Here is a 23237-nt window from a genome sequence, read left to right as displayed (position 1 = left end):
ACACAAACACACATGCACGCATACACCCAAAAACATGTATATACTCTTAGCGCAAACACACAGCCACGCGCACAGACACGCACAGATGCAAACACGCATGCACAGTTTGACACAAACTCACACACGCGCACAAAACACTCACCCAAGGCGGATTTCCTTTGTGCTGTCAAACGGGCCTTCCTCTCCCACAGCGGCACACGAAACGGGGCTTTTCAGGGCTAAATAATATGTGTCAAATCTACGCGGGAAAGTAGGCCACAAGCCGCCTCACACTAGCCACTGGTGCAGTGTCTGATCAAACACATGCTATCTTGGGCGACTAAATATACACACACAGGGGAGGCTGTGTGGGAGCTCTCACTGTATTTTTACTTGTGACATTTGACACCACCAGCTGGAGTAGCGGCATATAAATGGAAGAACCAATAAATAAAACAAAAGACACTTCCGTGCACTGGAAATAATAATAAACAAGCACTGGCACAGCCAATAGGTCTCGTGTTTAGAGCGAGCTATTGGCTTTGTTAACGTTTTTAATATGTGTTGCAGAGCATTGTGAATGTTGCGCAGCATGTTTAAAAGTTATAAGTAATAGTTAAAAAAGTGTTATAACCATTTGTCACTTTATATATGACCTAGAAAACATTATATACAACTGAAGTATCGTAATACAAGCATTTGCAATGCAATAGGTCTCGCATTTATGCGAGTTTAAGCTATTGGCATTGTAAATGACAATGCCTTTTATTTATGTTTAAAAAACTAAAACAAAAATAAAAGACATCGTCATTTGCAATGTCAATAGCTCAAACTTGCGTAAATGCGAGACCTATTGCATTGTAAATGCTTGTTTAAAATAGCAGCATGGCCCCGTAGTGAATGGTGCAATCGATTGTGAGAGAGAGGCTTTTTTGTTACTAAGCGCACATTGGTTGAGACGCTTAGAGTTAATAAATGATAAATAATTAATACAATCCAGTGTAAGAAAATGCAGCACATAATATTGGTGCGTTTAATTGAAGCAGCAGATATACGTATAAGATGATTTTTTTTTTTTTTACTGTTAAGCAGAAGAGAAGTATGCGATTTTGCCACATTGGCAGTCTAATCAGGTGACGGAAAAAAGTGAAGCTTATTCTTCAGTTGTTTAGTTGGCAGGAGTACCAGGCTGTGAGACCAGATTATTTTTATGTAGCGAAAACACAACGCCAAGGTACGTAAGCACTGTATAGGACCACTCGTGAGATTACACAAGGCTTTTTTTTAACATAGGGAGATTTAATAATTTACTTAGAATTATGTGATGTTAAGTGACATAAAGACTCGAAACCTGCTATATAGCTGAAAAATTTGTCGAAGCTGCTGTAAGGCTATATTGCTCACAGCTAATAGTAATAGCATTAAGTCAATTTTGCAACTGCAACAGTGACATTTTAAATGTTGAAGGCTATAAATCATGTCCTTACAATAAATGCAACAAACAGTTTCATGTCTCGTCTCGTACCACAATTACTGGATGTTACGTTAACACTCGAACCTTGCTCCCCAGCACCAAAGTACATAGATGTTTCCATTATGCCACATCCTCTCTGTAGAAATCTCCTGTAAATGGCATGAACGGAATCAAAACATTAGAAAAAAAATACTAGCAACAAAACATTACTGCAAATGCGGACCGAAAACAAAACATTACAGGCAAACAGACGAAGAACGTTAAAATAGTTTTACGGGCGGAAACAAAACATTACAATAAAAAATAAATGAATGTTGAACCAAAAAACTACAGTTTCAATGTCAGCCAACACAAAGTATCGTTTCAATACGTTGTTGAACGAAAGAACAAAAAAAGAAGGTCTAAAAACAGAGCTATAAACCTCACTTGTGTAGTGAGATTGTAATTACTCGCTGCTCTCTGGGAGGAGCAACAGTAAAATGACAATGGATGCCTTTAACAAATCAGACTGCTGAATTTACGAGTGACAATGCAAGCAGCCAATTGTAAGAAAACAACCTCACTTGAAGCCCACTGAGTCATTACAGCACGTCTCGAAGAGACAGCGCATGTGCTGCCTAGATCGACCTAAAAAGGAGTGAGCAAGCTAGCAATAGCCTGGGCATGGGATGAGGTTCTATATGATAAAAGACATCCAGTGAAGAGACTTAATAAGGCCTAACTAAAAGGAGGTCGATCTGGAAATGGACTACTAGAACAAATTTAACAGAAAAGACTACAGACGTGTGTGTGTACATATATATATATATATATATCATGCACAACATTATAATGCGCCTAATAAAGTGTTTTTATTAATTAGAAAATAGTGCTTACATACATGTTTTTAATTAGTATAACTAGGCCGCAAATGCAGAGTTATAAAGAGTATGCAAAAATCAGAAAATGTTCTAAGTCTCGATGGGCAGCAAAATCAGGAAAGAATTGGGCAGGCTCCATACTAGATTAGTAATGTCTTTGGTTCACCACCAAAACTGAGGATTTTTTATACACAATCTTTGCATAGAAAATTAGAACTTTCTTTCAGAATCATGGTGGTGTGAGGACAAGAAAATAAACATCATATTACCTAAACGCCTAAACATTAACCCACCACATGAACAATTATTCAACGCCATCTATGCTAATATCATTGAGAGATGTTCGAGCTGGACAAGTTACATTGACAATGGCGCGTTATGTGAAGGAATAGCTCTCAGTGAAAAATGGTCAAGTAGGCAACATGTTGCAAATTACATCCAAACTGGGGAAAATCACTGTGACCAGAACAAGAATAACAATTAAAATATCCCAATACACCACAGCTTGGCTGTGTGCCATGGAGCTTGCCGGGAGAGAATGCCCGTGGGGTGGCGGGGGAGTGGGGAGAAGGGTGAAACACAAGGTGAGGGACAGAGTGACTTCCATCTTGGTCACAATGGCATTTTGCACAGAAATGTGGCCTGATTAATATACATTAGAAAACGCACCTCTACACATCATAACAAACTTGATTCAAAGAAATTCATATTCAAATCAGTCTGTATATGTGAGGTCACGTGTGAAATTTCATTTTGCTCATTGCTAATAATACAGTAACATATACATCCATCAAATTATTTTACAGTGCCGCCCTCCAGTTGAATGTATGCTATTGGGATAAGCCAAGCTTGACCTTCCTTCGGTAATAAAGTGTGTACATGTAATGGAAATTGAGCGTCACGTTTTCACCAATTGGTCTGCCTTCAAGACAGCATTACTGATGTAAGAACGCAAAGGAAAGGGAGACACTCCAAATGCAAGACATATTTAATCAATAAGAAATATGTGTTCTCATTTAACTACCTGAATTGACCGATATGCTAATATTTGACCATGAAAATGATTTGGATGATGATTTTAAAAAAACCTTTTCCAAATTAGTATGTTTACTTAAGCTCCAGATTGCTCCATACCATACAATGTCTGTAAGAAATGCCCACCCACTTCATTGTTGCACTCGGGCCGCGCTGGGCGCATTAACAGAAAGACAGACTACACTCAGTATCGGTGTCGGCGCCAACTACCCACAATGGGCGCGCCCCCTTTATTTATACACTCGCGTATGCCACCGTCGTGGCGTACGCATAACGCATCGCACAAGCGCGCTCTAGCGTCGGACGCTAGAGCGCTAACTGCAACATCCCTCTCCAACTTGGATGACAAAACCCCGACTCGGACACCATCAGTCACTCACTTACTTGGCAGGCAAAGTCTCTGAGGCGGCTGCTCGGTGGGGGGTTTCCCCTCAGTCCATACCTGGTCGTCGCCCGGGTGTTAGGGCCTGCTGGGTGACTACCTTCAGCCCCACTGGCCCCGGGGTTGGGGTGCTCCGGCTCTGGTGCTGACTCGTGCCTGGCCCAGTGGCGTAACGAAACTTGAGGGGGCCCCCCTGCAAAACACAGGGAGGGGGCCCCCACCCGGCAGCCCGGCTCACCTCCTACCACTTTGCCCCACCGCCCAAAAATCTGGCATATTTTGATTTGAAACCTCCAACAATTAAATGAAATGCCTCTATATAGTCTTTCTCAAAGTTCTAATTAGAAAATGGGAAACCCTCTTAACATATAAGGTACCCCATTTGTAACAATAATGCCAGAAGGAGATTATTTAATTGAGGCAGCAATCAGAACAATGCCAAGGAGTGATCCTATTGTCTCAGAAACGGCATCAATTTGAACAATGCCAAAGAGCGATCCTATTGTCTCAGGAACGGCAGCAATCAGAACCGTGCCAAGGAGCGATCCTATTGTCTCAGGAACGGAAGCAGTTTGAACAATGCCAAGGAGCGGTCCTATTGTCTCAGAAACTGCAGCAATCAGAACAATGCCAAGGAGCAGCACTATTGTCTCAGGAACAGCAGCAATCAGAACAATGCCAAGGAGCGATCCTATTGTCTTAGGAACGGAAGCAATCAGAACAATGCCAAGGAGCGATCCTATTGTCTCAGGAACGGCAGCAATCAGAACAATGCCAAAGAGCGGTCCTATTGTCTCAGGAACTGCCTAAGGCTGTAGAAAAACTATGAAGGGTCTGAATTAGAATTGACACAAGATTTAAGGCACACATATTACAGACATGTGCGAGCAACACCATAAATAACACTGCATGTAGAATAAAAACAAACCATATCAGCAAGTACCTAATGACAATCTATACAAACTGTAGTTGGTAAAGCAAAAGAAAAGTGCAAATACTTTCAAAGTGCACAATAAAGCAATCACCAGTCCAGCAATAAACAAAAATCAAGCATGTTTAGTAAAACAATTAACTTTCTTTCTTTCATCATAATGAAAATACATTCAAAGCGCATGATAACAACAAGTCCAGCAGTATGCAAAAATGAGGCCAGGTTAGTCAAACAATTCCCCCGTTTAGTGTGTGCATAAAGGCACATATATTTCAAAGCAACTGGTAAACAATAACAACTACAGCACCATACAATAATCAAACTGGTTTAAACTAACAATTTCCTTTTTGAAGTGTCAAATATTTCAAAGTAACTATCAAAACAGTAACAAGTACAGCAGGCAGCAATAAACAAAAATCAAACCACTTTAGTCAACCAATGACCTTTTGGTCTGTGCTTGTGTATGAAGGTGCAAATATTTCAAAGTGACTTGTAAAACAATAACAAGTACAGCAAGCAGCAGCATACATAAATCAAACCTATCTAGTCAAATTACTCCCCTTTTGTTTGTGCACCACCACAGAAACACTTATGCAGAGTTTAAACATTCTGCACCTTTGCTTTTTTTTTTGCTGAACATTATGCACAAAATATCTTTTCCATGGACCTAGACGTGCCAGCTCATGTGGTAATTAGGGTCCTCATATTCGCAGATGACACCAGGAACATCTTAAGGATATTAGGGGCCAACCGCCAAACATATTTTGGGGACCCCTGTAAGAACAGTTTTGAATTTATGATCCTATTTTAGCTCTTTCATGCCCTCTTTGGGTGAGTCACAGACTGTGCACAAACACACTAGTCCAAATTCTTAATATGTTTACATGCAATAATCATGGATAGTGATGCGTGTTTTCAATATTGTAACACAGCAGCATATTATTGCAAATAATGTCTGTGATGCTCTCCCATTTCTCATATGTGTGAGGTCCTGATTTGACCCAAAAGAAAATGTTAGGGATTTTGCATGAAACAAAACATTCCTCTACAAAATGTCTGTAATAGACACACATCACCAATATTGAAAAAAAGTGACGGAAAGATGTATTTAAAACAATCTGTTCAAGAATCATTTAATGCCATCAGGGCAAGGCTCTACAGAACAGAGCTGGTTTTATCAGGGGGCCCACGGAAAATCTGGGGCCCTGGGCCGGAGCCCACTTTGCCCATGCCTCAAAAAGTCTCTGGATGGCATCTGACAGACTTTTTTGGCACGCCCTTCCTCCTCCTTTTCCATGAATTCCCAGACTACCACTCACCAACAATGCACATCATCTCTCTTTAGCACCTTTCTGAAAAACATTTAATTTTTTTATAGAACTACTCATAGTTTACTCACACTCAGTTCTGTGATCTGCATGGTACACATTCTTTGTAGCAGGCTCATTAACTCTGCGCTGTGTGGGTGACAGGAGTGCCCATGTGAGTTCACAGTGAGCGACGCAACAGTGTGAGAGTAGGGTAAGAGGAGTGACGACAGGGTGAGTGAGTTGACCATATGAATTTGGGTGCAGATGTAAGTGCAGAGTGGGATGAAAGAACTCATGGTTAGTGATGGGCTTTTTTAAATGAGATTGCAGACTGAGCAGTTAGGGGGACAGGTGAGTGAAGTGTGACATGAGTGCAGGGTGAGTAGTGTGCTTGTGTGACTGCAGGGTGAACAGCGCAAGTGTATTGTGAGTGCAGAGTTATCACTGTGAGTGCAGGGTGAGCGGGTGAATGGTGTGAGTGCATGGTGATCAGCGTGAGTGCATTGTGATTGCTGTAAGTGCAGGGTGAGCGTAAAAGTGAAGGGCGAGAATTAGGAGTGAGTTGTCTGATGCAGGGTGCATTCCCAGACACTTTAAGTAACTCAGCATGTTATTGATGGCGGCGTAGGGATTTCAGATACAAGTTAAACTATTGCTATTATGGCGTTAACCAGGGATCGAGGGTGGAGGAAATAAATCATGTGCTGATCCTGCAACAAACAGCCAGTCTTATGATTAGGGTCGCCAGCTCATTATTTTGATGTCCCAGACGGGAAAAAAATAAGCAGTCACCTAAAGCTTTCAGCACTTATCTGTGCATACTTTGAACAACAAATATAAATAGAAAGCACTTTTAATTGTGTTCTAGGGCTGCCTGAATGATACATGACTGATAATTAAAGTGAACAAAGACAGAAAAGTCACATAACGAATCAATACATACTTTATTTATAACCCTATTTAGTGTCAAGATGAGGTCTTTCCAGGCTCTTTAAACAACACATTTCTGGCATTTTTCTTTTGGCAACCTTACTTTATATTTCTTTTCATGGAATGCATTCTCACACTACAGCAGTAAATGTAAATTTCAAATGTAAGGAATTGGCAGAGTGGGGGCCCAGGGGGTACTGGAACCAGAAACAAACTATTAGGCACATGCATCAAAGCAAACACCGATCGCAAACGGGAAGATGCTCAGAATCTGCCCTTTGCGACCGGTATTTTTGCATTTGGGATGCATCATCCCAAATGCAAAAATCGCAATTTAAGGAATCCCTAAATTGCGATTCCTTAAATTGCAATTGCATTTAAGGAATCATAAATTGAGATTCCTTAAATGCAATGCATTAAGGAAAAAAAATAGCGATTTCGCTAATAGCGGGAGCAAATTACCATGAAGTTGAACTTCATGGTAATTTGCAGAAACTTTGAAAAATGCACTTTTGTGCATTTTTCAAAGATTCATGTTGCGCACACACATTCCCTTAGAGCATGTGTGTGTGCAACATATGTGCACTGATCAATTTCAGGGGTGCAATAGGGTGTCATTTTGACACCCTTGCAACCTTTAAATTGCATGAGCAATTTGCGAGTACCTACTGGTACTCGCAAATTGCTCATGCAATCTCCAATTCATTCCTATGGGCCTGGAGGCCCATAGGAATGAATGGGACGGCATTCCTTAATTGTGACTCGCAATTTGCGAGTCGCAATTAAGGAATTTGTAGGAATCGCTATTTTTATAGCGATTCCTACATGCATTGGCTTTTGCAATTCCTTAATTGCGATTCCTTAAAAATCGCAATTAAGGAATCGCAAAAGTCTGGGATGATGCATGTGCCAGATAGCCTCTGTAACCAGTTTACAAAGGTATGTAAATCTGCAAATGGTCTCTGGCCTCAAGGCAGTTGCTTTCAACCCCCTTGCTGCTGGGCCTGGAAGCTCAGGTCACCTGCACCCACCGCACGTGGCAAGCACCATTTAATTTATGAGGCAGGACTGTTATGAGGCAACTCATTGGTGCAACCAATGCCAGCGAGAGAGTGTAGTGCTGCCTGTGTGCGCTACAGCACTGATGGGGCCCCAGGAGGCTGGAACACGGGGGCTGCTGCGGGCATAGCTGCCAAGGTTTCAGATTGCCATGTGTGACATTTTCATAATTTCAGAGTAATTATGAGTGACATTTAAACGGCTATGAGTAACTCTTTCTTGCGAGCAAAATTATGAAACGAAGACAATCAAAACATATAAATATCAAAAATTACACCCATTTGAGCAAGAAGAAACTTGAAGATCGTAAAACACCAGAAATGGTGCAAAGCACCAGAAATGGAAGGGCACTCAGTCATGGAATGGCACAGTATGGCCTCTCATTGTATAGTAGATGGTCATGTACTGTGCGTGTTGTCTTTCCCTTCCACAGAGGCCAATGTGCCATTTCCAAGCCATGCCATCCTTGAAGACGCACACCTGCAGGGCATAGAGACTGCACCGCAATACACAGGGCGCAGTGCTGGCAACGTAGAACCACCTTGATACAAACTAACCCCCGGGGCCAAACATCGTTAAAAAACACATACCTAAACCTCATGCCGGGAAACAGAAATCAAAGGTTTTTGGCAACCTATGGGTTGGAAGTGTGTTTTGTCAAGTTATTAGGAGTGTTTTATCACACAGGGCTGCTGGGAACACGGTTTAAGCACATGAAATGGCTTGTGGTACACATCATGATCAGTATGAAAACCCCCATGTTGTATGTGGGGGTAAAAGGAATATTTAAAACACCTCCTGATACTTAACCTGTACATTCCCATGTGCTTTTATGAAATACAAGTTTGCTGCCTGCTGCAGAGGCGCCCCTAAGATTGCCAACCTTTGCCCACACTGGGCCCCCTCCGTGCCAGCAATCCATCAGGGGAGCACCAGGACTCCACGTGAATAGTTACAACACACAAATCCATCTTAGCTGCCTAAGTGTGACACTGACTCGTGCACGGACAGGCACCATACTGCAGTAGCCTCAGGCTGAGGCAAGAGCTGTGCAGTAAGTAATCTCACGGCAAAACCAACAGCTAGTATGACTGTCAGAAGAGACCCACCTGTTTTAAATTATTACCCCCAAGATACAAACGAAGCACGGCTGCCAGAAAGCCGGCTGCATTTGCCAACAAGCGCTTGAAACAATGTACCTACGTACCTGTGGCATTGCAGCCAAGTTTTTAAGATTGCTGATGTGCGACATTTCAATTGCGATTCCAATCGCAGAGCCCACCAAGGCACCAAAGGCATGTATTAGGCACAAGTGGTCTCAGAAGTGTAAGAAAGTGCACATAAAATTCCCAACTTTCAAGGTTGTACGAGGCTTTGAACATATCCCAGCCCTACACGTTCTGTTTTTTCTGAGCGCGAAAATGCAACAATCATAGAGAAAGGCCTTTTCCAGAACAGTAAGGGAAGATGTAGAGCTACATCGTGTAAACCTATCGCTTCGGTGAATCAGGTAAAATATGAGAAATTGTCACAATGCACAGGCCCCTATCTATGTATGCTGTAAGGTATGTTTCTTTGGTGACTACACGGACGCCCATTACTTCTAGACTGGATGCCCATATTATGCTCTCACCTTTGATTATGGTTGCGGCTTTGCACCGTTGCGTGGCTGCATTAAATCAAATTTTTTAATCATGATGATTGTGACAATCATCAGTCCTGCCAAGCACCACGCATCAGGCGTTAGAGTAACGCGTTTTAATGTGGTGGTCCGCATCATCGCATTGAAATGCATTAACCACCATCTTTACTAATGGTCTGACCACCTGTACGGTGAGGGTGAGCTGCAAACGTCAAAGCTGCCTTTACAGCAGCTAATGATGAGGGCTGGGGCAGCTGAAGCGGGGCTTGCACAGCTGGTTCCTGCAGCAGGGCAACTCTGAACAGGACAGGCACATGACGAAATTTGTGCCCCTATTGGCCCCCAGAGCAGCACACCACCGCCTGCGGCACTGTGTCACAGTGTCAGTCACTTTCTGGGGAGCTAGGCACTTGAACCCACTCCCTGTCACTCTGGCGAAGTACCCATGGATAGCTACCTCCAGCAGTTGCCAATGCACCAGAGAGTGGCAGTGCAGGAGCGAATCGGGATAATTAAAGGGCAACGCGATTCCTGAAGAGGCCGGAGGTAAGCAAGGAACTGGTGCCAACCCCACTGTCAGTGACCTTTTGGCGGCTTCACATTCTACCGCTGGTGAAACATGATGAACGAATGGCGGGTAATCAATCACACAAAACTTTCTAGCTACTTCCATTCTCTAATGAAGCCTCTGGCTCCTGGGCTCTCACAGGTCTGGTCTTATGTTGGTAGACGGTCACTGACTTTCGTGATGCTGCTTGAGGAGGATCTGGTCAGCGCAAGCGGCAGCAGGAAGTATTTAATTATTTAAAATTGATGCCCGCAGCCGGGCCCCGGGATTTGCTGCTGCCTCCCGGTGCTGGCTGAGTTTAAATATAGTAAGACTAACACTTGTGTTTGACCTCATGACCTGGCATGTGCAGGTTAGCGCCCTTGCATTTCTGGTGCTTTACAGCAGTTACACGATCATCTAAGAGACAGAGTTTCTTTGTGTAATTTCTGATATTTATCTATTTCCCTTGTCTTCATTGCTTAATTTTGCTCGTAACAAAGTGTCACGCATAGTCGTTGAAATTTCAATCATATTTACAAAGATATTATGAAAATGTCACACACAGCAATCTGAAACTTTGGCAGTTTTGAATCCGATTCCTCATGAATAAAAACTCGCACTGGAGCAATCTTTACAGTCTCCGTCTCCACTTGGCAGAACCGAGGCCTATATGACGTTTCACTTTTAAACCCGGCCGCCCGCCCGCCCCACCATGCATCCCATTCCAGCCTACCCTCTAACATGGACCCCTTGCTTCGTGGATGCATGGACAGACTCACCTGCGGGCAGAAATAATTCAATTATGGCCTGCGGGCTGCGGCCGCATGGTCCCTTTCGCTTTCAGTCATCTCACTTTGGCCTCTGTGATGCCTCGCCTCAGCAGTCACGCTTGCGCGAAGCGCATGATAATGGTCACCAGACCAGCCCCACCCTAAGGGAGAATACTGCGCAGCCGCGGAGACATCCGCGCGCGCCGCGCACCAATATGAAGAGGCCACTGCGAGGACCAGGTGCTGGTGCAACGAACGACTGCCATGCACGTAACCATTTTTCATTAGCAAATACCTGACGATTTGTAGTGCTTGATGGCTCCCGCTGAGGGGGCCCCTGGAGCCGCGGGGCCCCCCCCGCACCGCAGGGGCTGCGGGGGCCTGTGTTACGCCCCTGGCCTGGCCTGGGGTGACTGGGGTTCTGTTGCCGGGACCTGGATATCTTCCTTCTCGTCCTCGGCGGCGCTGGGGCGGTGTTCTGTGGCCTCTGGAATCCGCTTGAACCACGAGATGTTGCGCGTGGCCACCTCCGTTCCTCTCCTGGCTGTTACCATGGTTCCACGCCTCCGCTCCACCGTCCAGCTCCCGGGCTCGTACCGTGGTTTGAACTTCCCTCCGGGTCTTCGATTTCGAATGAGGACATTGTCTCCTGGTCCGAGGGCGCTTTCTTGACTACCCCTCGCCCGGCTCACTTGTTGGTTTCGATGTGTCCTCCATTGCAGTGCTTGGTCTTCCTCGAATGGCGGAGGGGCCCACCCTGGGGCTGTGGAGAGACCATCATGGCGAGTCCCTTTTAGCATGAGGGCCCACGGGGCTTGTTTGGTGGAGCAGTGTGGAGTACTCCGATATTCCCCTAGGAACCGTTGGATCTCTCGCTCTGGGTCCTGGTGTTCCGCACCCGCTATCCGTAGGACTTTATTCAGTGTCCGCATGAAGCGTTCAACCTCGCCATTGGCTTGGGGCCATTGAGGGGTGATCCGCCTGTGTCGTATGCCTTGATGTGCAAGGAACTCTCGGAATTCGTGACCTTGGAAGGGTGGCCCATTGTCACTTTTCAGCTCCGTGGGTCGTCCAAACATGCTGAAGATCTTCTCTAAGGCGGGCCCTACGAACGTGAATGCCGTGGACGGTAGTGCTTCCACCAGGGGGTACTTGAAAAAACTGTCGAGGACTACTAGGGTCACCCTGCCGTCCGGGAGACTCCCGAAATCTACGCTGACTTTGTCCCAGGGGTATTTCCCTTGTTCCTCAGTGACAATGGGGGCCGGAGATTCGGGTCCGCTCGTCATCTGGCACGCCGGACAGCTCCTCACAACGTCTTCCACTAGGTGGTCCATCCCCGGGAACCATCTCTTCTCTCTCATCCGGGCTTTCATTTTCTCTGTTCCCTGATGCCCCTTGTGGGCAAGGAGAGTGGCTTGGTGACGTAGCGCTGTTGGTATAACGATCCTGGCCCCTCTCAAGATGATTCCTTCTCTGGTCGCACTGAGCTCGTTCCGTATCCGCCAGACTTGTTGCAGGTCTTTCCTCTCGTCCTCCGTCCATGTGTTAGCTGATTCAATGAAGTTTGCCCACGACCCCTGTTGGAGGGCCTCACGGGTCCTCGACATTACGGTATCCTGTTCAGCCGCCCGTATGATTTCCTGAAGTGTCAGTACTTGGGGGCAGGTCAGGGCAGCCAGGAGGTCAAGGTGCGCTTCGACCTCGTCTTCCTCTTCCCTTCGTGGAGTGCTCCTCTTTTTCTGGGTGTCTAGACAGGAAGTCGGCCGGATTCTTAGCACCTGGTCGATGGGTTATGTTCATATGATATTGTTGCAGCCCGATGGCCCATCGTTCTATTCGCGGTGGGGGGTGTGGCGCTGTCCCTTTGAAAAGGGGCACTAGTGGCTGGTGGTCTGTCACGACTGTGAACGGGTGTCCACAGACGTATAGGTGGAAGTGTCGACAGCCCCACTTTATAACTAGTGCTTCCCTCTCAATTTGGGAATACCTCTGTTCGGTTGCTGTGAGCGCCTTACTTGCATACGCTAGCGTCGCCCATTGTCCTGGCTCCTGTTCCTGGGTGAGTACTGCCCCTAGTCCCACCGGGCTGGCGTCAACTAGCAGCTCGGTTCTTCTTGCTGGGTCGAAGTAGACCAAGGTGGTCTGGTCGAGGAGCGCGGTTTTGATGGCCTGGACCGCTTGGTCTTCACGAGGTCCCCACTGCCATGGTGTGTCGTTCTTCGTGAGGTGCCGGAGTGGTTCGGCAATTGTTGCCAGGTTCGGGATGAACCGCCCACAATATGTGGCCATCCCCAGAAAACTGCATACTTCTGAGGCGGATGTCGGTGCGGGAGCGTTCTTGATGGACTGGGACTTCCTCGGGTCAACCTGAATACCGTTGTTGGTGAATGTGTAGCCGAAGAACTCGATGCGCTGCTGGAACAGCTGACATTTGTCCTTGAGTCGTCGATATCTTCGTAACCCAAGATGTGTACTGAAGGTGGTGATATACCTACTCTCCCTGGCTAGTGTCAGCTGGTGGTAGCCGGCATTTAAGTCTAACTTGGAGAACCACCGAGCCCCGTTGAGATCAGCAATGATTTCATCCATGGTGGGCGTGATGTGCCTCTCCCTCTTGATGGCTTTGTTGGGCAGCCTCATGTCAATGCACACCCGAATTTTACCTGGCTGGCGGGGCTTCTCCGCGATCACCATTGGGGACACCCAGGGGGTAGGCCCCGTGACTGTTTCTATGACCCCTTGTTCTTCCAGCTTCTTAAGTTCCTCTTCTACTAGTGGGCGTAAGTGAAAAGGAATCCGTCTGTGTTTTAACGCCGTGGGTGCCACAGAGCGATCAATGTGGAGCTTGACTGGTGGGCGTTTGATTTTCCCTAAGCCGGTGAACAGCTCCGGAAACTGGTCTAGTAGGTTGGCCGTTTGGATGTCTTGTACTTTCCTGAGGAACATTAGTAGCCCGAGGTCCTCAGCGGCGTGTCCGCTTAGGAGCGTGTCCACCTCTTGGTTGATGACGTGTATGTCAATTGTGACCTCCGCCTCTCCTGTTCTTACTGGTACTGTCATTTTCCCTACGAGGGGTAGGGGCACGTCATTCCCATAGGCGTAGATCCGGACCTTTGACGTCCTGAGCTCTGGTTTCGGTTTTAGGCGGTTGTACTGCTGCACTCCCATGACGGTGACTGACGCGCCAGTGTCAATGACGGCGTCTACTCTTGACCCTGCGACCATGATGTCACACCGAGGTTGTGGCCTTCTTGTGCTTTTGAGGACTCTGGTGAATGATATTAGATAAGTTTCCCATTCATCATCGGATTCGGAGTCGTCCTCTTGCAGGGCTTGCGCTTGTCTGTGTCCTACGTCGGTATGGGAGGACAGGGACAGCTGGGACAGCTGTCGCACCATGTTTCTTGCAGGCCTTTTCCCTCTTTGGTCTTTCCTCGTGGATCGTTTCCTGCAGACGGAGGCAAAATGGTTCGGGATGCCACACTTAGTGCACGTCTTCCCCTTCACCGGGCAGACTTTTCCTGGGTGTTCCTCATATCCGCAGTACCCACACTGGGCGCGAGACGATCACCAGGTTGCCGGGCGGTGTGCCTTCTCGTGCGTCTGTATCGCGTCTGCTCGTTCTGTCTTAATGGGTACTCCTGATCCTGCACTCCGCGTGAATGCTTGCTCCATTTCCTCCGCACGGGCGTCGGACAGATCATGGGACCGTGCAAGTACCAGGATGTCAGCTAACGGGATGTTCGGTTGACGGAGGATGAGGCTTCGCAGTTTCTTGCTCCGGACGCCACATATGAGTTGTGCTCTGATCTCTTCCTTCGCTCTGTCACCTGCAAGGTGCGTGTCTTCTAGCACCCTTAGTCGGGCGTGGAATGCATCCACCGATTCCCCCTCTTTCTGCTTTGCCTGTCGCAGTTTAAAAGGTTCGAAATCTGGATTCATCTGGGGGTCAAAGTGGGTGTTGAGGGCCGTGACGGCCGCGTCATAGTCGTCCGCATTCCCAGTGTTGGGAAGGTGCTTGAAAAGCATGTAGACCTCTTCCTCCGCATAGTGGAGCAGGAGCGACCGCTTTACTGCACCATCAGTTTCTCTGGACCCAATAAAGTAGTTGTTGAGCCGGCTAATCCACGTTTGCCAGCGTGGGGCGGCTGTGGCAGGGTCAGCAGTTTCGCTGAACGGCGGCAGGACGCCAGTAGGCGGGTGGAACAGGGTGGCAGGTGCAGGACGGGCGTCGTCACCCATGGCACAGTGATGGCGAAGCAGTGAGGCCTAGAGCGGGAGATGTCTCAGCTTGGCACGTGGCGGCACACGCAGGAGGCGTCAGGAGGTGGAACAGGAGGCTACCCTGGCACGTGGTGGCACACGCAGGAGGCGTCAGGAGTTGGACCCTCCCCCAGGGGTCAACCTTGAGATCGTGGACGTGGCGCAGATTCCAGGCCTGATGCAGGGCCAGGGCGGTGCAAGCGGGAATGTTCTTCCGCTTCGTATGGGCAGCGTGTTTTGGTGCACACGTGGCTCACCGGTGCGCAGGAGGGCTGGAGACGTCACTGTAGGCAGGTAGCACGCGGAGCGGACCGGGCGCGGTCCGGACGGGTGTCGCGGGTCTGCCGCGAGCGGGCAGAGGAGCAGCAGCACAGTCGCGTATGCATGCGGTGGTACTTTCCGCCGTCGTCGCCAATGTTGCACTCGGGCCGCGCTGGGCGCATTAACAGAAAGACAGACTACACTCAGTATCGGTGTCGGCGCCAACTACCCACAATGGGCGCGCCCCCTTTATTTATACACTCGCGTACGCCACCGTCGTGGCGTACGCATAACGCATCGCACAAGCGTGCTCTAGCGTCGGACGCTAGAGCGCTAACTGCAACATCCATGACAGACAGATGCTCAACAAATGTAAAAATGCATTTCAGCTCACAAATCTCTGTAAAAAAACAGCGCCATATATAAATCCCGAAATAGAAAAACATTTAACACCACTGGACAACATTGTTAGTTGCAATCTTATGTTTATCCATTCAAGTATTTTAAATCGTAAGCAATGAGGAATTTTAAGTGGCGTGAACGAGTCTACAAAACCCATTAGTTGGAAAACAATCATTTGCAATGCAATCGGTCTCGAATTTACGCAAGTTTAAGCTATTCTAAATGAAAATGCCTTTTTTTGTAAACATAAATAAAAGGCATTGTCATTTACAATGCAAATATCATCATGGCACATTTAGGGGAGCTTTAGGGGAGGAGTCAAGAGCTTCCTATTGGGTCAATACGAGTTAATACTTTTTCTTGTGCATTTGAAAGGACAAAACAAATTGCCTCTAAACACTTCAACATTTTGTGAGACGAATGATGACGGCCTCGTGATGACGAATGGTAAATATAACAAGCAGGAAGTGGGATAAGGGAGGGGGTGGCAAATGGTGATCACTTTCGCGGCCGCTTTGATGTTCTCAGTGGCCGCGCGGCTCACTGAGAACATCAAAGCAGCCGTGAAAGTGATCAGGCAGGCTGCCAAATGGTGCGCGCGCCCGGCGCACATGCACTGTATTTGGAGGCCTGAAAAGCACGAGTTTGCACTTCCAAATTTCCCATTTACCAAAGCTCTCACCGTATCATTAAATCAGAAGATGAAAGTGTGATGGCGATGCGGGAAGAAGGCACAGTCACGGACTACGGTGGCTGTTTGCTTCACCCCCTGACCGAAAGGATTAATATATCCGGGCCATCCTCTTACACTTTCATCTTCTGATTTAATGATACGGTGGTTTTAGTTAACCAATCCAATCGGAAGAAACGTACCCTACTTTGAGGATTATTGTGTTCTACAATTCAGCTCTTCAATAAGAATTCCACTTTTTAGTTGAGGATTTACGCAGTATGACTTTACTGGATGATCTTTATATCCAGTGACTTCCATTATACCTCAAAACCAACTTTCCGAGGTGTAAGCCCTGATGAAGTTCCGAAAGGTTGTACCCTAAAGGAACGAAAGGCGTCAGCTGTTTTTATGAACACATTTTGGAATAAAAGAAGGATTTGACAAAGCAAAAGAACGGACTATATGTACTATGTTCAGTGCACCTGAAGAACCAGAACCTTTTGGACCTGGCGGCGCAGGGTACGCCTTAATCTCCTGGGTTCTCCTGCTCAGTTACACAGAGAAACGGGACACTCTGTTAGGCGTTAGAAGATCAGATTTATTAGCTGCAGCTAGTACAGTTATCCCAGAAGTACACAAGGTTGGTTCTCTTTTATACCATATAGGTAACATATACATTAACCAAGTATACACCCAGCACATACAAGAAAGAGCCAATAAGGAAAGTTGGAAAACAGGACAGAACCAATAGGAGAGATTTGAAAACAAAAGTGTCAGATGATTTGAAGAAACCTCTCCTCCTGTTTGTCACCCCTCCCTCAATCTAATTCATTAACGGATTCGTAACAAACTTGCAGGTGGCGAGATAGGTTTGTGTGTGTTGGAGGACAGTTGTGAAACGAGAGAATGCTAGCAGAGGACAGTGAAGGCCAGACGATAAGATAAAGTCGGAAAAGAATAGTGTGAATCAACAGATAGTTGAGACGGGGATTAGGAAACCCAGACAGGAATTAGTGTACTCGGCCAGACCTAACACCAGCTTTGCAAATAGAGGCAGAAGGACCATTTCAACACGAAGCTGCAGAAAAAGCAGAACAGACTTTGTTCACCGTGCTGCCTGAGTGATGGCAACACACAAAATGGCGGCGGAGCACAAAATGGCAGGTCGATTCGATCGCAATCGGAAATCGAAGTTCCTCAGACCCTCCTTTTGCCAGAACTCAGGCAAGGTAGACTCATGTTAATCTGAGTCAATGTCGATAGCCATGAGGTCATCGAGCTGTTGCTGTAACATCATTCTTATGTTTTCTGTTCTTGGTGATTTGGGTTTAGGGATGCACATAGTAGCACATAGGTCACAGATGGCAGGCCCACAGTGCATACAAAGGCAACAGGAGAAAATAATGGTCAAAATTATTCCGAGAAATGTCAATGCTTTCCAACCCCATTTGGACAGTAGTCCCCAAAACCACTCCGAAAAGGACCAATCTCCTTCGTCCTGGTGAATCGACTCAGAGATTATATGCAACTTGGAGATAGCTTGGTATACTGTCGGAGCGTCATTAGGTATGAAAATACAGCAACTTGACCCGATCAATTTGCACACTCCACCACGATCTGCAAGAACAAAATCTAAGGCAACTCGATTTTGTAAGGTCATAAGACGGTCCGCCTGTAGTTCTGCCGTGATATTACTTAAGGCTCCTACAGTGATGTCTATTGTGGTCTCTACGACACGGACTAGTTGCCTTATATTTCTGCTGTTGGCCATTGGACCCCAAAAAGGAAGAAATCCTTTGAGGAAATCTCCTCCCTCTTGTCCTGCTGTGTCTTTTGAATCAATAATCCCTCTGCCATATCTGTTTCGATGATAGTTTGCAGAAGCGGTGTATGTAGGGGGAAGAAGGAAAGCTATATAGCAGGTACCAGAAAAACCAGTTGGTAACCATGTGTAAGCTCTATTGTGGCAGATAAAATATGTGCCCTGAGATGGAACTAGAGGAGGCGAGTTCTGAGAGGAATAAACGTACGTGTGAGAACAGTTATTTCTTTGTATGGTGTCGGAAGAGCGATCATTAATTTGCAGACAGAAATTTCCCTGATGAGGAATCGTCCAAATTGGTGGAGATTTTCTTTGTTTGACTTTATCACTAAGACTAGTGACATAATGGGTGACGTTCCAGTTTGTATATGCTTTTCTTTCATCAATGGAAATCTTACTATTTTCCATGATTTTAGCCATAGCTACCATTCCCTTAGTTAATGAGCTATGACTAAAATCTGGACCACCAATATATGAACTAATGGAGCGTTTGAACTTACTTTGGTAGGCATTGGAGAAAATGACAAAATAAGCCCAAGCGGAACCCTCATAAGAGAACTGGAGAACTAAATATGGCATTCCTTTCTCTGTGGTATGTGGCATTAGTCCACACACCCAACAGTCAGTCGTATTGACCACTAACTGGTGTTGATGTAACAACTGGACAAAGGAATTGTTGTAGTATTCAGTTCTTCTAATGAGTTCATGTTGAGGAAGGGTATGAAAGAGATGTGGAGAAACAGTAGAAGAAGACGAAGAGGAAGAAGGAGAGACAACTTTTTGCTGCAGAGCATAAACAATCCAACCTATAAACGCCAGAGTAATACACAATAGTATAACGACACATAAGGTTATATTAAAACGACTGTACATTATTTACAGGATTCTTTCTTCATTTCATTCTTTCTCTCTCTTTTGTCTAGTGTAGTTTCCATCTTTCTAATGGATGCTCATGGCAATCTTCCTCAATCACTCAATTATGATTATTTGCCGTCCTATGACACTGCAAGTCCTGCAGGCCTATGGCCACTACTCAGGTCACAATCAAGACTCCTACCGTGACCCTGCAAGCGGGACAGAATACTACACAAGAGAGAAAAAAATCTTAAGTGTTCTTTTGTCTAGGTCTCAAATTGTACCGTTCTTTTCCAGCAGTGCTTTGATTCTGAAACAATGTTCGTGGATTGGTTGTATCTTAGCGACGATACGATGGTATTGCTTCCTGTAGAATTTCTCAGACAATGTCCCATTCAGGTGTGCATCACTAAAGGGTACGAATCGTGGAACCTTCTCACTCTGAGTCACCAATGCCCCTGCGCACCCATTGATCGTAGGGTAAAGGCAAAAGCACTTTCTTACAATGCACGCCGTGAATCCAATTCTTATTTCCTTCGACTTTAACTGCTGTTCTCGTGGTCAACAACACTAAACGAGGCTCCCTCCATCTGGGCTCCAAATTTCTCGTTCTTTGGAAATTCGGTCGGGGATGTATGTCGTTACAACTAGGGGTGGGCGGAATTTGCGTAATTGCGTCACGCAAATCTCCGCGAAACGGTAAAAAATCTCCGCGAACACGCAGAAATTCCGCAAACACGCGGAATTGCTTGTTCGCGATGCTTTTTTCCTGTTCACAATCGCTGTTTGCGTGCTCGGGGAGAAATATCTCGCGAACACGCATTTGAGAACGCGAACAAGCAAAAAATTTCGCAAAACTGCGGAAAGCAGACTTTTGAGCAATTTTGCGTTCTCCGCGGAACGCGAAATTACGCAAATTCCGCAAATTCCGCGAGCGGAACGGAATTTACCGCCCAGGCCTAGTTACAACGCACACTTTTACAACGCATGCACTTACAACGCATTTTTTACAACGCAACATCCATTACAACGCATTCCATTCCATAGCATGACACTACAACGCATTTTTAAAAACTACCTTTACAACGCATACCATTACAACGCATAATATTAAATTGCATTTAAGGTAAGTATTAGATAGTATAGGGGTAAAAATTACTTTTCTAACTCCAGGGGGTGCAACAGTAGGGTAAGTGTTGGAAAGTATAGGGGTAAAAATTACTATTCTAACTCCAGGGGGTGCAACAGTAGGGTAAGTGTTGGATAGTATAGGGGTAAAAATTACTATTCTAACTCCAGGGGGTGCAACAGTAGGGAAAGTGTTGGATAGTATAGGGGTAAAAATTACTATTCTAACTCCAGGGGGTGCAACAGTAGGCTAAGTGTTGGATAGTATAGGGGTAAAAATTACTATTCTAACTCCAGGGGGTGCAACAGTAGGGTAAGTGTTGGATAGTGTAGTGTAATATTATGCGTTGTAATGGTATGCGTTGTAAAGGTAGTATGCGATGTAATGGAATGCGTTGTAAAGGTAGTTTTTAAAAATGCGTTGTAGTGTCATGCTATGTAATGGAATGCGTTGTAATGGATGTTGCGTTGTAAAAAATGCGTTGTAAGTGTAGTGCGTTGTAAAAGTTGCGTTGTAAATGTTGTTCCCCCCTGGTCGGATGGAATGACCTGGGTCTGTGGAAGCCTCTGGTAAAGCACTTTGAACCTGTTGATGGAGAACACGCAATTTAGTCGTAAGATCATGCAAGTAGTCAATCAACATTGGATATGGCAAGTCTGAGTATTTCTTAGGGCGAGGGACTCCCCATACGTTAGCCGGGCGTCCAAAAACCACTTCGTAAGGGCTAAGTCCCAAACGAGAGTGTACTGCAGTTCTGGTGAACAGTAGAGCTAATGGCAAAGCATCGGGCCAATTGAGTCCTGTACTAGCCTGAACCTTTGCTAACTTTAACTTCAATGTACCGTTGTAGCATTCTACTAAACCCGCTGATTGTGGATGATTTGCCGCATGGAACTTTTGCTTGATACCAAGACCCGCACAAACTTTTTGCATGACTTGGCCAACAAATTCGCTCCTATTGTCACTCCAAACAATGCGCGGCAAACCAAACCTAGGGAAAAATTCTTTCAGCAGAACTTTAGCTGTGGATAAAGCTGTTTTGTCTTTTAGAGGGTATGCTTCTATCCATCTTGAAAAGGCGCATACTACCACCAGAACATATTTGAGGTTGTTGCATCGTTCCATATGAATATAATCGATCTGCAACACCTCAAATGGATATGTTGGAGGAGAAAAAGTGACCCGCTGGAGTTGGGGTTCCCTTTCCCGGGTTGTACATCAGACAAACAATACAATGTTTCACTATATTGTCTGCACATTTTGGGATTTGTTCATTTTGCCACACTGGAGCCAGAAGTTTGCATATACCTTTTGCACTTAAGTGGGCTGGACCATGTGCCATAGTAACCACTGGGAGTACATAGGCATCTGGTAACAGCCAACGTTGGTGTTCAGATAATTCCACCCAACAACCCATCTCATCTAACATTCCTATACTTTCTCTCCACTTGCTCAACTCTTTCTCTGTAGCCTCTTTCTGAATCGCTTGTATACTTTCTACTGTACCCTCATACATTCCTCTCTCTCTAACCCAATTTGTAGGACCCGCCACGTACATTCGACTTGTTGCATCTCTCGCTGTCTTTTTCGCTACTTCATCTGCAAATGCATTTCCTCGACCAACGTCATCTGTAATCTTTTTGTGTGCACTACACTTCACAATCGCTATTTGGGTGGGTAAGGCAAGTGATTCAAGGAGATCAGTCACTAACTGACCATGTTGTATTTTGGTGCCATGTGAAGTCCCCTTTCCTTCCAAAGACGCCCAAAGTTGAACGCTACACCAAAGGCATATTGGCTGTCGGTGTACACGTTCACTCTCTTCCCTTTTGACAATGCACATGCTCTTGTTAAAGCTATCAACTCTGCTGCTTGAGCTGAATTATGCCTAATACGTGCTGTTTCCACAACTGTATGCAAAGTAGTTACAGTTCCTCTACCATCAGGATCTCATCATCCTCTTCCGGGCTTTCGGCCTCCTCCTCCTTGCCTGCCTCCTGCGCCACGTACTTCACCTGTTGCCTCGGCGATTTCCTTCGGCACACCCTTTCGTAGTGCCCCATCAGGCCACAGTACGCACATTTTGCTCGGAACGCCGGGCACCCTTTGTCGTTGGCAGCATGTCTACTACTGCCGCATCTGTAGCATGTAGTGGTGCTCCCTTGTCCCTGTACTTGCTGTTTCGTACCCTGGGCCATGGGCTTTCGGTGTGTCCGCACGTTTTGTTGCTCTGCGGCCACGTGTCCTTCGCGGCCTTTCCGTTCCTCTATCTTGCACACAGCCTGTTCTGGAAGGCGTTCCCGCTTGGCCGCCTCCGCACACCTCTTGGACATTTCTGCCTTCTTCACCATGGCCACTACAGTCTTAAGGGGTGCGTCTCCGTTTGCCCATAGCTTCTCCTGAATGGAGGTGTTTACTGTATGCATAATGATCTGGTCCCTGATCAACTCTTCCTGGATAGTCCCAAATTTGCATGTCAGTGCCAGCTTCTGTAACGCCGCCACATACTCGTCAACCGTCTCCCCTTTGTTCTGTGCTCTGTGATAAAAGTTGTACCTGTCGATGGCTGTGCACACCGCTGGGCGGTAATGGGCGTCCAGGTCGTCTATCGCATGTTGAAACACATCATCATCCCCCGCGGGCCGCGCTTCCTTCACCAGGTCGTCGTATACTCTCTGCCCCGCCGGGCCCAGATGATGTAGGAGTATCTTCTTCCTGCTCGAGCTCGTGAATTCCGCCTCGCCCTCTTCCTCTAGCGCAGACAGGTAGTTCATGAAATACCTTTTCCAGTCGTCCCACGGCATCTCCGGGACCCCCACTTTGACCAAGAAGGGTACTGGGTTCGGCAAGGAAAACGTTTGGGCGCTCATCTCGCCTCTGGTTCCTCCCCGCCGCGTGCCTGGGTTA

The 23237-nt window shown here is 46.3% G+C and overlaps 1 protein-coding gene across 1 annotated transcript in view; it reads right to left on the bottom strand.

The window, feature by feature from the left end:
• Nucleotides 1-1208: 1208 nt before the first annotated feature.
• The window catches only part of LOC146869034 (RNA helicase MOV-10-like), a 488182-nt gene continuing 466153 nt past the window's right edge, over nt 1209-23237 (bottom strand). The window contains exon 22 of the mRNA XM_085645840.1: nt 1209-1602. Coding sequence (XP_085501966.1) covers nt 1574-1602 — 29 coding nt within the window. The 3' untranslated portion in view covers nt 1209-1573. The remainder of the gene's footprint in view (nt 1603-23237) is intronic.

The sequence above is a fragment of the Triturus cristatus genome, chromosome 1_1 (genome assembly GCF_964204655.1).
Source record: "Triturus cristatus chromosome 1_1, aTriCri1.1, whole genome shotgun sequence".
In the NCBI taxonomy this organism is placed as follows: domain Eukaryota; kingdom Metazoa; phylum Chordata; class Amphibia; order Caudata; family Salamandridae; genus Triturus; species Triturus cristatus.
Note: the sequence above shows the minus strand (reverse complement) of the source record. Positions and strands in the feature narration are given on the sequence as shown.